General features: G+C 35.8%; 1 protein-coding gene across 8 annotated transcripts in view; it reads left to right on the forward strand.

The window, feature by feature from the left end:
- Positions 1-855: 855 nt before the first annotated feature.
- Positions 856-13,125, forward strand: part of LOC138692862 (zinc finger protein 708-like) — a 140,968-nt gene continuing 128,698 nt past the window's right edge. For 4 of the 8 annotated variants that reach the window (XM_069816159.1, XM_069816158.1, XM_069816161.1 and 1 more), the window contains exons 1-2: positions 11,097-11,234; positions 12,259-12,341. In XM_069816159.1, coding sequence (XP_069672260.1) covers positions 12,323-12,341 — 19 coding nt within the window. In that variant the 5' untranslated portion in view covers positions 11,097-11,234; positions 12,259-12,322. Of the gene's footprint in view, positions 1,001-10,593; positions 10,695-11,072; positions 11,235-12,258; positions 12,342-12,506; positions 13,027-13,125 lie in introns of those variants that run through there. The other 4 variants (XM_069816160.1, XM_069816157.1, XM_069816162.1 and 1 more) reach the window with 3 other exon arrangements.

The following is a 13,125-nucleotide window of genomic DNA, read 5'->3' on the forward strand; positions in this document are numbered from 1 at the left end:
CCGTCAAATTACCCATAGTTCATCTCTTTTTCCGGTGTTATCAGCTGTTTTGTTCATATTACGATTACAAATTGTTTCATGTCGTGAATATTTTAAAAGTGTAGCCAAGTTAAGCAAGTGTTTCTTTTTTTTTTTTTTTTTTTTTTTTTTTTTTTTTTTAATACTGTAATATTCTGCTCGGCTCAACTGTAGAATATGTCCGTTGATATGTCTCCCTGTGCTTCTTGATACGAGAAAGAATGTGGAAATGAAATGTTCAGTCCATGTCACAACCATAACATTTTTAATAAATATACAGTGAAATTTACATTGTTACAATAATCTGCTAATACTCCTGCTACCTCCACATCCATTCTAAACCGTTTACGTATGACCGAAACCGATAGTAGCAATTGAATATTTGACGATTGGCGGTATTTCGCGGAGGATTATGGGGCATAGAAGGTGTAGTTTGACGTCATATCCGTCGCACCGATATCAAGCATATTTGCTTGGAGTGCTCCCTCCTTTCTTTTTATCCTCTCAGATTCTGATCTTCTATCGTCTCGTCGACCTGGCTGGCGAGTTGGTATAGCGCTGGCCTTCTATACCCAAGGTTGCGGGTTCGATCCCGGGCGAGGTCCATAGCATTTAAGTGTACTTAAATGCGACAGGCTCATGTCAGTAGATTTACTTACATGTAAAAGAACTCTTGCGGGACAAAATTCCGGCACATCCGGCGACGCTGATATAACCTCTGCAGTTGCGAGCGTCGTTAAATAAAACATAACATTTAACATTCTATCGTCTTTCTTAAAAGCTTGACGGCTGTGTCTAACATGACAGCGCATCTCTGGAGCAGTGAGATCCGTGTAGTCGCCATATTCACTGCATCATTGATCTCTTTCATTCCTGAGAGTCTATACGGAAGCTGTGAACTGTAAAGTTTTTACTTTGGGTGGGCATAATACTTACGTAGTTCCGTATGTATTTGTTTCGTTGGATTGCAATTGTGAAAGAGGTAAGTTGCAAAATTTTACTCCAACGTAATATAACACAACATAAATTTCAGACTAGAATATAACCGTCGCGACGGTTATATTCTAATCTGAAATTTATGTACCACAGTGGGGTATTCGGCCGATTTAGGCGGCCAAAAGCGATTTTATAAAACTCATTCTAGTAGGAAAATAATACATGGCAAAGCTGAATAGACAGGGTCCCTGACTATTCAGCTTTGCCAAGGGTAATCTGTTCCCTGACTCAGGGAACAGATTACACTACTCCCACCGCTTCGCGCAAACTTGAGGCCGTATGACAGTCGAAACTTGATCATCTCTTTTTGTGCACATATCTTTTCTCGTCAATATTTGTATAAGCGTGTCAGCTTAATTAATATTATTTATTCGCGGTATGGTTTGCAGTGAATAGTTACTGTTTTTTATGAAGCAGCTAAGTGTGAATGCATTTCGGGTAAAGGGAAGATCTGAAAGAACTGATCGTAGAAGCTGTTGTGTGTTGTGTTATACTAAATGCGTGACTGTTGAATGCACATTTCATTATGGTGGGTTTTGGAGTGAGCCACCAGGGCGGAGGGTAGACAGTAGTCTTCAAATATTTTCATCGATATAGTAATTATTTTGATGAAAACAAAGCGCTCTGAAAAAAATGTTTTTTTTTTGTCATTATTTTCATAGGCTAATTTTAACAAACTCGCGTGTATTAGTTCACTTCCGGGTATTACCTGGTGCTGTTTTTTTTTTACTGCAATAGAAAGATTAAGGCTTCTGCTTCACGACTTCATAAAAATCAGCCACGGAATCGCGCGGTTATTCAAGGTATAGGTTCACTAACTCTTTCCGACACTGTGTGTGTAATTGGGCATATTACTAAAATTTCATTTTTTTCTGCAATAAGTGTACAGATGTTATAAAACTGTTGTTATTTTAGGATGTTGAAATATTAATTTATAAATTTTTTGTAGAAATATCGCTCATTTGCCGCAACAGTGACACATCTCAAAAATTGTCATTCTTGAGTTAATGATGCAGGGAGAACCGTTTCAACATATTCCTTTTGCACAAAGAGTGTCGACTGTGCTTCCATAATTTGCCGCGAGAGAGCATGCTGTGTCATTCTTTCGTTTACGTAGTTGAGGAACAAGCGTGCCAACAACAATGTCACATTTCAATTGTGCATAGACTGTTGGAACGTTAATTCTGGTTTGTTTCATAGAACACAGACCTATTTCTACTTGTGACAATATTAACATAAAGGTAAGACTTTCACTCTCCTTTTCTTTTTACGTCAATAATGTTTTAGGCTACTTTGTCTTATGACATTATTCAAGAAAATTTTTATATGGATCGTTTTTGTTACATTTTTTAATATTACATTCTTGTAGCAAACCTACTCCATGGTGTTATGTCGCTATTACAAATAACATTTAGCTTATTTGTGGTGACCAGTTCGACGCTGTGTGACAATGTGACATTCTTGCATGAAATATGTACATCACTTGTAAGATTCACCTTCCCTCATTTACACTTACTGTATGTCATTCTTGTTGCAACCCTTTGATACTAAATATAAATAAGTGACAAGCCTACACAGCTTATGTTATTTCATACTTGCTCCGCTAGTCAGTATAGGTCAGTATATTTCTTCTATGCTTAGTATGACAAAGACGAAACTCAAGCTAAGTGTTCAGAAAAGTTTTGGCTATATGGATGTGAGCGATAACACACGTAGGTCCTCGTCTCTTTACACCGACATAATTAATCAATCCAATGATTGAATTCCCGCACGTCTTGCTTATAGTGCCAACCTTGCTGGGTTTTTTTTTTTACTCGTTTGTGTTCTTCGTAAGAGTTACCAGTGTAGATAAAGGTTCACTTTGGTAATGTCCCAATTTGATTAACGGGAAACATAACGCTCTTGATCCCAATATAAGGGAAGGAATCAAACAGCACATTGATTCTATCGCAAAGATAGAAAGCCATTTACTTACGTGCAAAAACATAAATGGAAGCAAATCGATTGCCGACATTCATAAGGACTATGTGGCCAGTTGTTAAGAAAAGAATGCTGAATTTGTCAACTATACTTTCTTTTATAGAATGTTTACACAAGATTACAATTTTTGTCTTTCGTCCCGAAAAATAACTTATGTGACATCTGCTCAGCTTTTGATAATGCAGACTACAAGGGCAAAGAGAACCTGAGGGAGAAATATGACCAGCATCTGAGGGAAAAGGGCTTATCAAGAGAAGGGAAGAATACAGATAAGGAAAGGTCTGATGCAGTAATAGTCGTTTATGATCTACAGGCTGTGATGTAACTACCTAAAGGGGATGTGTCATTGTTTTATTACAATTCTAAGCTAAATGTTACTAACTTCACAATCTACGACTTGAAACTGAATACATGCAAATGCTTTGTATGGAATGAGGAGAATGGCCATCGTGGTGTCAATGAGTTGGGTTCCTGTGTGCTTCAGTATTTGGAATAGATATTAGTCACAAAGAAGGATGCAGACATCGTACTTTATTCAGATGACAATGCTGGCGAGCAAATAAATAAATTCATGCTTGCTGTCTACTTATATACTGTACACTATCTGGGAATAAGATCAATCACCCATAAGTTTCACCGGCATGGCTCAGTCGGTTAAGGCGCTTGCCTGCCAGTCTGAAGTTGCGTTTGGGTGCGGGTTCGATCCCCGCTTGGGCTGGTTACCTGGTTGGGGTTTTCCTCATCCGTAAGGTGAATGGCAGGTAATCTATGGCGAATCCTCTGCATCATTTCGTCAAATACCATCTCTCTATCACCAATCTCATCGACGCTAAATAACCTAATAGTTGATACGGTGTCGTTAAATAAGTAACTACAAAAACAGTATTGGTGTCCCCTATTCAGTGCTGTGACAGTTACCGGAGAAACTAGCGTTCAGGTAGTTCCGGTGATTTTGGAAATGAAAGTGAAAGTGATTGAATCTGTAAGGAAATTGTTCGGTAATGAAGTGCAAACGTCGTTTCTAGTGACAGAAAGGAATGAAAAAACGTAAAACACACGATACGATGAAATGCGAAGAACGTAAACCTGTATTACTTAAATAACCACTGGAATACAGTGAAGCACAACAAATAATAATGAAGCAGACACTAAGTTTCTGTATTGTAACATCGTTTCTACATCGTCCATTACGCTAGCCTGTACTGACCCCATCAATAAATAAAAATCACGAGGCATTGTAAATCCTGCAGAGTTTCGTGTATGCAAGGCATAACAAAAGCCTAAACTAATAGTCTAACCTAACCTCTCACAGATTTGTAGGTATTGTAACTTTTATTTAACAATAAGGTGTTATTTTTATTTCAATAACAACCACACACCCGTGAACAATGGGTATTACAGTCAACACTGCAACACAGTAGTCGTTATTGCACTCCACAGAATGACAATGACTATTCACGTTTATTGTTGAGAAGAACAACAATGTACTCCTAATTTCAACTAATGCTCACAAAGCACTATTTACACAACAAAACTGTCAGTTCACAGTTCGTTCACCTTGGCTAGTTCTTATAGCTCACTCACTGAAGTTCACGGTACGCCGAACCCCAAGCCTTCCAGATAAGTTACTGCACTTCGAAGCGAAGACTTTCGGATACACCGCACTCGCCTGGACGCTGCACAGTTACTCAGGTCCACAGTACTTCGAACTCGGATCCACTGGATACGTCTCCGCAAACTAGCTCTCTCACAGCTGACTGGCTGGCAAACTAAACTAAACTGACTCAACTGAACTGGCTCTGCCTTGCGGCTCACTTGCCCTTTTATTTACTAAATCACACTTTCTCGAATGTACTGCGTCGCGAGCTTCTACAACAATCGGTTCGCGTGGCTTGCGAACTTTCTGGGCCGCCCCAACACTCAGACTCCAGACGTTTCGTTACTTCCGCTGCAGTCGGTTTTCTCCCCCTCTCCTTTCGCCGCGACCAGAGCCCGCCGAAGCTCGCGTTTCTACTTCCCGCGCCGCAGCGCGCTTTCCTTCTGCCGGACGCGCGCGAAACTCCCCGACGCGACCAGGTCTTCCAACATGACGCCACAGTATATACAATGCATAACGAAAGAATCTAACCTAATCTTACTTTCCACAGATTCGTATATGTTGGTATGATACTTTCTACTTCTGAAAGGCACGGTTTCTTTCATATGTCCTGGGTAGGGTTCGATTCCTATGCAGACTTATCTACCAAAAAAAATTAATAAATAAATAAAAACGTATATGCAACACATACAAAAGGTTTGAGCAAACCAAACCTAATATGCCACTGATTCTTCTCGACCTTAGGAAACTCGTGATCTATCTACTAGAAAATGTAAATGCAAGGCGCAACAAAACCGTAAACAAACTTAAACTAATCTATCAATCCAAAGCATAATAACAGTTTAAACTAATTTATCGTACTTGTCACAGATCCATATTTGCAGGTTATAACAAATGCTTATAGTAACCTGATCTGTCACGGATTCGTAAATGCAAGTCATACGAAAGATGCATCTGGTTATATCAACGCCTATAATGAATTGGTGTGTTCACTAGCATGAAACTTTCGTAATATTATCCAAGTTATGTTGGTATGACTGATGAAAGTTGCTTCCACCTTTTCCTATATTAGAGAACATGACGCCGACAGCGTGCATTGGCATATCCAATAGTAAAACAGCAAATAACAACGAAAGAATCACAATTTTTTAATGTGACTTATTTTTTTATATCCCCCATTGCAGTAGTTTTGCTCCAACTGAACTAGTACTGACAATGTCACTGAAAAATTATCGTACCCTTTCCCAGCGCTTGAAAATCTCCGAACTCATTTTGCTGTCTTTCAGATCTTAGACATCGGGATAGAGGGCCTTGAAGTCTTATAAGTGAAGCTAAGATCGAATTAAAAGTCTTTTCTTTCTTTTCTTCTTATATGAAGTGATTCATGACTTCACTTTCTTCCCACCCAAATTTCCAGTTTCCGCGATAACACTATGAACAAATTTCCTATTGTGTGGAGAGAAACTTTTTTTTTAAGTAACTGCGGGTATTTGACTCTTCGTCATTCTCCCATATGATGTCATTTGTGTAGACCAAATTTATTTACAGACAGAATCATTGTCCTGGGTGTGCCATAACTTAGCTGGCAAATTTATGCTATGATCACGATGAGATAGGTTGATGATGGGGATTTGTTGGGATGGAACCTGACATATCGGAGAAAACCCCTTTCCTCTACAGTAGTGGATTTTTAGAGTTATAATTGTACTAAATATGTCCCATATTCTTGTGTAGCTGATTATTATTGGTTTCAGACATGTTTAGAAACTTAGTATAAAGATTTTGATATTTATATATTTATTTAACCTGTAAGAGATATGGCGTGAGGGGGATTACAGCTAGCATACCTTGAATAGAATTAAAATAACAATTACATTACAACCAAATACCTTACTATAATAATACCGGACGCCTAGCAGTTTTGCGTGCGAATGATGCTGGTGCTGCTACCTACCTACCGGTGTGGAGATACTCGCGAAACGAGCTGTAATCAACTGCAATGTATATTATTGCTGGGCTAGTTAATAGTTTTATTAATTAATGCTGTGTTAAAATGTCAGGGTGTATGTGTCCTGTTTATAATTGTGACCATTGCAGCATTACAAATTGCTTCAAATCGTACTTTCGATTTCCGACAGTTCATAAAACGTGAGTCAACAACATTCTTTAGTAGGCCTAATTCTTTCGTCTTTGTGTTGATAGAAAAATACAAATTAGTTTTTTTTTTTTGTTTAGACCTAATAAATGAATAGAAGTTAAAATGTATTGGATTTTAAGGTTTTATCAAATTAAGTTTTATTGTTGTCCACATGCCTTTACTAATTATAAGCATCAGATTACTATCAATTTTATCTTTGCAGTTGTCAGCAATGCGTATATAAAACATTACTGTAAATTGAGGCATCGGGTGATAGAGGGAGCTAAGCCACAAGTAGGTGGAACTGAGATATTTTGAGTGTTGTGTTTATGCTTCTGGTAAGAAAACCATTAGGTTAACACACATTTTAATGCTGCTTATATTGCAGTATACATCTCGAACTATATAGGAAAATCATTTTTAACAATTAATTTTCTTCTTCAATTTCAGTATTAGGGATGCAAATACCATTTTCTGATAAAATAAAAAAATCAGATGTGTAAATATTTCCTCCCTCAGTAAAACATCATTATTGATTTAAAAAAAAAAATGAAATGAAATTGTTTCATTAATTTTTTTAATGACGTGAAATTTTTGTAGCTAAGTTTTTGTTACTAAAATTTAAAAAGCAAAAAAATAAAATCAAAATCAAGGCATTGGAAGTAAAATATGTTACCTTCACTTGTCGTCTGGATCTTCTTCTATTGTATCATCTGAGGTAGTGTCTGGTCGAAGTCCATTGTATGTGGAGTGGTGATTTTGGGGCATGTAGGGCAGCAGGGTCATTAAGTCCTTGCATTTTGCAGCGTTAATTTTTCTTCCTGCTGGATATAAAGCACTTCATGTTGGTATGCAGAAATATTATCACTTCGTCTTCACTTGGTGCACTAACTTTCTTTCGAGGTCTTCCAGACGCCTTTTGTAACACACGAACTTCCTCCCATAGACAGAATTCAGAATACATTGTTTTATATTGTAGCACACCAGGTTTATTTTTTTCGATTTTAAACACTGAAATTTTTCTTAGCTGCATTTTCATTCCTGACACAGTTTTTTGGTCCCTCACAATTTCTCCTGCAACATCATGGAAATTTTTAAAATCATCTTTAGTCATCTTCACTACTTGAAATGGATTTCTGACTCTTGAATTTTCCACCAGACGGTACCAATCTTCAGGTGTAAACACATAATGTCTTTCTTATTTTCTTCTCGATCACACCGAAGTCACTGTCCGAAGGTAAAAACGTATGCCCGGGAACAAGAGAATAGTGTTCAATTGAATCGTACATCCCTAACATAAACAAACCATAATACATCATGTACAAAATGTTATTTTTATTTTGTGCAGAGCAGGAATCAGAAAAAAAAATCGTAATTTACGCTTGTTCATTGTGTATTCTGGGACTCTCAGTATTTTAAAAACACATTATGCTATTTCTGAAGCTCCGCGTGATGCTACATTTTCTGGCTACATACACATGATGGCATTCTTTTTATTACATATATGAATGCCCAGGTTGTACACCCACAACTGTCTTAAATAAAAAACAACTTCTGTTGGAATTTTGGGTGTTGGCAGAGCTTTCTGCAAATCATAAGTTATTAAGCAATAGTCACAGTTCACATCTAGGCATTCTGATTTGAAATTTGAAAGAAGACTGTAAGCTGATGTAGCTTATGCCTGATGCAAACGTATCTGTAAAGGAATGACATCATCTTCTTTCGAAAGCCATGGATCACAAGCTTTACATGTATCAGTATGCGGCATTTTGAAACTAATATTGAAACGAGTATTAAATATACTTCTATAAGTGGTTTCACTAACAATATTCACACCTTCTTTCAATTTTTCTTCCTTATACAATCTATACATTTCAGAAATAGATTTAACAGGTTTAATGAACTTTTTCTGTGACTTACTTCTTCTGTAATGGCTAACATACAGTGGAAACTTCTTAATGTGATTCACCACTCCATTTTCAACTGAAGGACTCAACTTGTGTTTGTAGTTTCCATGCATACCTCTCTTATCAACGTGTGGTGACACTTTGGAAAAAATTAAATCATCTTTATGTTCATCTTGCAATACTACATCATCGTTATTTTCAAAATCCTGCTTTTTAGTAACTCCATGTAAATTTCTGTCTCCTCGTGCTATAGAGAGCCTTTTCTTTGAAATGGCAAATGAATTGCAGAATGATTTACTGCATACTCGGATCAGCTGCCCTCCTGAGTTTTTCACGGAATATATAAAAGAAACCTTCCTTTTTACTGAATCATCAGTTCTTTCCTTCTTGTAAACCTATGACACTCTTGTCTACTTATTAGGCCAAATAAAAAAGCATTTTGCGTATTGTAGTCTCCAATCTTATAAAATTCACAAAATATACTTTCTTTTTCTTCAGTAGTCAGAACGAGGTATTTGCACCATTTCAGATTAGCGGCTTCTGTTTTCTCCACGCACTTACAACCTGCTCCTTGCTGTTTAGCAGGAACTAACACATTTGTTTTGTCACTTACATATTCTAAGCCCAAGTTTCTACACACTTTAGATCTCTTCGTCTTCCAGTTTTCTTCTTTTCTTACACGTTTTTTGGGTTTTTCTCAGCTGCTCACAACTAACTCACCTTCACCGTCAGCCATGTTATACACAACACTATCACGTGATTGAAGACTGATACACTACTGGTGGATATGAGCTGCAGCTGTTTCCGGAGCGATCGGCTTAGCTCTGTCTCTCGCACCAGAAACTTGACTTACGGAATTCGTCAAAATTATATTTCGAAAAATACCCAGGAAGAAGGCTGCATAATTTGTTGATATTTTGTACAGAATTAAATACGCATATACATTACATGAAAATGTCAAAATCTCAATTTTTGCAAAATTGTGGCTTAGCTCCCTCTCTCACCCAATGCCTCAATTCATTCCTAATATCAGATTGATTTTGTCTCGGTAAACCAAAGAAAAAATATGTAACAATTAATTACGGAAAGTAATATGAAGTGTGCAATATTTCTCATAATATGCAGCTTTGATATAAGATAATAATTTTACATGAAATATTATTCAACATTTCTTAAGTGTTTCATATATAATTCCACATTAGTAACTCACGTTTTGAACAATAGTCCGAATATCGCTATGTTAATATTTGTATGTGTGGACGTAATTCCATCCCTCTCCGCTAGATGTCAGGTCCGCGATATTTCGCACTCACGCCAATGCTGCTAGTATACAGCTGTCCGGTATTATTATAGTAAGGTATTTGGTATAACCTGAGTGTTATAATATTATCTAATTAATAAAGGCTAGACAATTTACTCATGACCTACTAAGTTATTTACATTAAATAAATATCAACTTAACTGTGTTGACAATTTGAATTATTGTGAAGTCGTTATTTATTTAATTAAAATAACTTAATAGTTCATCAGTGATTATAAAAATCATGTTAAAAGAGAGTATTGAAGAATGAAGGTAGACAAATTTTTGTATAAGTTAAGAACAAAGATGAAATTAGTTACTGAATTGCAAATTCAACGTAGAATTATTATATATGACTGAACGACTGGACATTGAAGTATTTTTTGTTAGAGTAAGACAACTATGTACAAGAAGCCATTTCTGGAAGTGTCTCAGTTACTGACCAAGTACGAAGTAAGCTTACGTTTGAATTTAATTTTATTTCGACAATCCCTAATACTAGCTGGTAGCAAATTCCAGGGTCTTGGAAGTGCTATTGTGAAAGAAGATAAGTACGGGGAAGTGTCATATGAATTAGATCGTAGCAACTTCTAATGAAAATTTCTCAACAATCAGTTTCTATAAATCAATGTCGGTCACATAACCTCAATTGTTTCAGTTGTGATGGATTTAATCAAGATGGAACCTGAGGTTGATCCATTGGAATTACAAACACATGATAACACATACGAAGTAGAAGACAATGAGGCTTCATCAGAGGTAAAGTGAAAAGTCTTCCTGTTTCTTTTTTGTTTGTTTAAAAGTGCTAGAAGATATATTTGTTATTGTACTGAATAATAATTAATAAAATATCGTACTCGAAAAGAAATTTGCAGACATGGTGTAGAGTACAAATCACATTCTTATACACATAACAATAAGTTATGTAAATTATTATCACAAGGAATACCTGGCCCATTATCAGTCATTGCGTGTGTACCTAAGGTCTTGTTGCCATTTTGAGTTCAATTTTCTTATCTAATTTGTTGACAATATGGAGAATTAGCAAAAGATGGCAAGCAGAACCAGATTGACGTATATTACAGATATTTTAAAATAACTAAATATAATCATTCATGACGTCTTTATGTTCTGTAGGAAGCGAAGTTATCGCATCTGGAAGTGGCAGGCATGAAAGCAGAATGTATGGACCACAGTTACGAAATGAAACGAGAGATAAAGGTTGAAGATACTTCAGTGCCTATGAGCTTTGCATTCGTGAAATCTGAAGTTTTTCACTGTCACTATACAGATATACAGGTAGTGAATTTTTAATTATGTCAAAACCATTAACAATGTGCAATATTAACTGTGTTTTTGTTTTCAATATCTTATAAACTTGGAGGGCTTTCGTTTTTAGATTTGAAATGAAGTAGTGATTTGCAAATATATATTTTTCTGGTATTTCACAGAGATTTATCTGGAATATATATGGAGAAAGTTCTTGTAGATAGCAAGAGGATTTCATTTTAACTTTACAAAATTTGTCCTTTCTTGTTCTGATCTAGCAATTACTATGCTAAACATTCATCAATAGACTCAAGCTGATTGATAGGTTTGTCCAAAACTCGTAAAAGATTTGAAAGTTCTGTAATGGTTTTAAGAAGTAAGTTTATTTAAAAAACTATATAAATAATTTAGAGCTTCGTTTATAACAGTTTGAGTTTATTTTGTTACAATCAAATCTGTGAAAATACGCAACATTGTTGAGTAGTTCATCTGCTCTCTCTCTCAGCTTATTCATAATATATTTTACTCCTGCCAGAATAGTTTCTTATAATTTTCTGGACATGTATTTATAAAATCACCATTAATACCGTTTATTATGCACTTTCATATGCCATAACTATTTTTATCTCTCACGAAATTGGTTTCTTAATCATTTACAAACTTCCACAAACACGACAAATTTCAGGTTCCATCCCTCAATCCATTTCGAGACGTGAATCTTCTTAGTCCGCTGAAACTATCTGTATTACATATTAATTTATAGTTGTACTGAATAAGGCCAATTTGCATGTCTGGAAGCAAAATTTTTATTTTCTGCTATCTTATCTGAAAAGAACAACTTGTGTTAGAGAGTTTGCACTTAGCCTGAATTGAAGTAATACTTGAAAGATATATTTCAGTGCAGTTTGGAGGAACCAATCCCATTTTGTATAGAAGTCATTATAACCTCACTGAAAATTGAGATTAGGGTCATTAGATTTGAAAAGTTATGTCTCTGAATTAGGAAACCAATGACCCAGATGGCTATCTCTTCATTATTTACTCACTTTTACAGGAAGATTTGTTCGATGTGGACAGAGTTCAGCAGGAACAGAAAGTGAAAGTATCTTCAGAAGAGAATGAAGTGTTTCCTGAGCGGTGAGTATACTGTGCACTATATTTTCAAGTGTACCACCCACTGAACCAATACACTTTTATTTTCGCATCTGCATTGTGTATTGTTAGGGTCACTAATATTTCCATCATGTTGTCTTTGACCTTACATCCAGTGTGCGAGCCTGACCCTTGTTCTCTTAAGTTCAGTAGCACACACTAGTGAGTAATATTTTAACAAATTCATGGTGCAAGAAATGGAATTAGACACTGCTTCAAGGGAGATATTTTTTTATAAGAATTGAAACATAATTTACCTGGACATCTTGTGACTTCGAATCAAATATAGATTATTTTGTTGGAATGAAATGTTTTAAATCTCCTTACTGTATATATGTTAAAAATTGTGGAGGATTTGACATTGGTTCGAGTTTTATATATAAAAATAGACCTGACAACTTTATTTGCAATAAAAGAATATACATATAACTGATATGGAATAGCGCTGCAACCAGGAATTTGTGTTGTTTTTTTTTTATTACATATACTTCTTTGTTTTCAATTTATTATGGGAAAATATCTGTTTTAATTAAGTTAATGTTCAATTACATTGTCCAGCTTTTGCTATTGTGTTGGGAATCTTACTTTTATCTATCTGCCATTCAAATCCTCTGCCAGGAAGATCTACTCTAATACATTACAAGGAACAGAAATCGAATGACCATTCTGTCTCTTTGTTTGTATTAGATTTTTGAGTGATGACGTACCATTACACTACCTCTTTGTTATGTTGTCCCGGTTCATAGCAAAAAGTTTGTTATTGACTCAC

Source organism: Periplaneta americana, chromosome 17 (genome assembly GCF_040183065.1).
Source record: "Periplaneta americana isolate PAMFEO1 chromosome 17, P.americana_PAMFEO1_priV1, whole genome shotgun sequence".
Lineage (NCBI taxonomy): Eukaryota > Metazoa > Arthropoda > Insecta > Blattodea > Blattidae > Periplaneta > Periplaneta americana.